Below are 2,478 nucleotides of genomic sequence, written 5' to 3'. Positions count from 1 at the left end.
CCTATGGAACCCTGGATAATTAATGGAGTCGAAATCGTTTTTGGCACTAGAAGTGAATGTGATGTCCCAAGCTGGGAGTGTCCTCATTGCCATCAGAAGATGAAAACTATAAGATTCCTTGTGTTTGATTTCCCACCATTGTACTGTGTTGGCTGTAAATCTATGGTATGAATTTGTTCCTTCATCTATTTTTCTTTTGTTACTTTGTTTCTCTCGAATGAAACTTATAACTTGTTTCTTGTAGAACCCAAATAACTTTAGTTTAAACCTTGCAACTCTCTTGATGAATGGAATTTCGATTGTGGGTGAAGTCAAAGAACAGAAAATCAAAGTAGGCGATCCTGGTAAGTTCTTTTGTGCATTTCAAATCTGTCGTACAACATCTGTTCTGCCTATGGTAGTTTTCGTTCTTCCTCCTGACCAATTTTGTGCTGATTAACTCTTCACTGTCCTAATTCTTGTTTGTAGTAATGTGCTAGTTTTATATTTTAATATTTGTTATGAATGCCTATAAATCATCTAGTAATATATGTAAGTGATTTCTTTTATCGTAAATGCTCTTATGTTGTGTATAACCTAGTCATTCTTGTTCTGTTTTTGTGCAGGTGAATGTGTGGCATATATGCAGTAGCTCAACTGACTGAGATGATGAACAGAATAATGATTGCGTGCTCTAGCGAGGAACCTGTATTAAGTGTGGCTAACACTTATTGTGTTCCAGAACACTTCATTAGTCGTTTTGATGAAGAGTTCCCTTTCAGAACTACTGGTGGCGGTGTCCACAAAATTCTGCGCATGCTTTCAATGCTTTTGGCAGGAGTTCCAATGGAATCCATGGTATGCTTCTGACTCTATTACTTGATGTCCACAATGTTTTTTTGTGAAATCTTTTTGAAATCACTTGCTATCCACCACTTGCTGTAACATTATTGGATTTGAATCCATGCAGTCAACCATGCAGTCAACTAAAAGTGTGAGTCATCACTTCAGTGGTGGTGAAATCCGGGCCATTCACTGTGATGATTTTGAGGAAGTTTGTCGGCAAATTGCTGATGGCAATGCTGTGCTTGCTACCTTCTTTGATGGTGTTGGATATGAACAACTGCAGTATTGTCAATACTACACAGCTATGCCTGCCTCTGTTGTGGCTCAACTTATTGCTGATGGGGAGGATGTTTCTGCTCATGTTGTTGTGCTAGTTGGAGTGATATCAGAACAGGGACATAGGGCTTACTTTGCACTAGATTCAGCAGGAACATCCTTTTGCAGGCAGGTGGGAAGTGCTGAAGGGTGGCGATCTTTGTTCAACTGGAACAAAAAGAGTCAACTCGGAGGATATGGAAAAATCACCGCTGATAGTGCTTGGTTCACTAATTTCTTCAAGGTTTCTAAACAGAATGATCATGGGCTGCCTCCTAAACTCTTTGGTATGAATTTCTTCTCTTAAATATAATCTGGACAACTTCCTACGATCTTTGTACTCCCCCATGTAGAACCAAATTTTGCAAAGCTTCAGATTTGTCTTGCAACGTAATCTCTGCCCAATAAACAATGATAATACTTAATACTAATTGTTTGATAGGTCAAAATATTTTTCTAGGTCATAATAGTTGTCTTGCATAATGTTTTGCAAAGCCTCATTTTTTGCCTCTTCAAGAGCTGCAACTGTAGTCTGGTATCCTGAAACAAAATCCATTATGTTTTCTGTTATTTCTCTGTAAGCATGTCGAGCTTATAACAAAGCTTCATAGTTTGTTTGTTTTCTGTTATTTAATTGGCTGCATCTTTTCATATTCTTCAGTCTGTCGATTATGTACCTGTGATTAACTGATTTTTTTGTCTGTTCTACAGTTGCTAATCATGACCCTGATGATTATCTTGTGGATAACATACCGACTGATTTGACCATCACTCCACAAGAAGAAGGGGACATCATCCTGGCTGCACGTAACAGGAGGTATGTCTTTCATGGAAGGTACTTGAGGCGTCGTTTTCGTCAGTTATGGTATTGAGCATGCGAAAGGATCTTGTGTTGCTGGGACGCCCCTTGTTTTTTGTAATGTTACTGATTGCTGAACTACCAAGGGAGCAGTGCTATTCCTGTTTGGGATGTAGCTAAATTGGGCCTCCTATTTTTTTTGCTGCTACTTTGATATTAAGCTGTAAGTTGGTTATTTGATTGGAAGTATTAGCTTGATTCATTGCCAAATTCACTCCTCTCATACATGACACTTGACAACTTGTGGAAACAATATGCATTAGAAACCTAGCGGACAGATACGCTGGCGCCCGGCGGACACATACATGCAGTCTTTTGAAATTCATATATACTAAACTTTAATACTTGTTTATAATTATTTGTGTTAAATCGCAAATATTGAATCATGATAATTTCAAATCTATTTTCAAAGTTATATATTTTGATATATTGAATCTTAAAACATAATTACCTAAATCCAAATGTAAAAAGAAATGACA

The 2,478-nt window shown here is 37.6% G+C and overlaps 1 protein-coding gene across 1 annotated transcript; it reads left to right on the top strand.

The window, feature by feature from the left end:
- Positions 1-943: 943 nt before the first annotated feature.
- Positions 944-2,478, top strand: LOC147966976 (uncharacterized). Its single transcript, XM_087527433.1, has 2 exons — positions 944-1,427; positions 1,852-2,478. Exons 1-2 carry the CDS (start codon positions 944-946, stop codon positions 2,010-2,012), a joined length of 645 nt encoding a protein of 214 aa, XP_087383559.1. The 3' UTR covers positions 2,013-2,478.

This window comes from Triticum urartu, chromosome 6A (genome assembly GCF_056163025.1).
Source record: "Triticum urartu cultivar PI428250 chromosome 6A, HENAU_Tu73, whole genome shotgun sequence".
Classification (NCBI taxonomy): Eukaryota; Viridiplantae; Streptophyta; class Magnoliopsida; order Poales; family Poaceae; genus Triticum; species Triticum urartu.
This window is presented reverse-complemented; position numbering and strand designations above follow the sequence as displayed.

Coding starts and splice junctions, on each gene's coding strand:
- LOC147966976 (XM_087527433.1), top strand. CDS start 944: ATGCAGTCAACCATGCAGTCAACTAAAAGTGTGAGTCATCACTTCAGT. Junction 1,428..1,851: donor GCTGCCTCCTAAACTCTTTG/GTATGAATTTCT, acceptor TCTGTTCTACAG/TTGCTAATCATGACCCTGAT.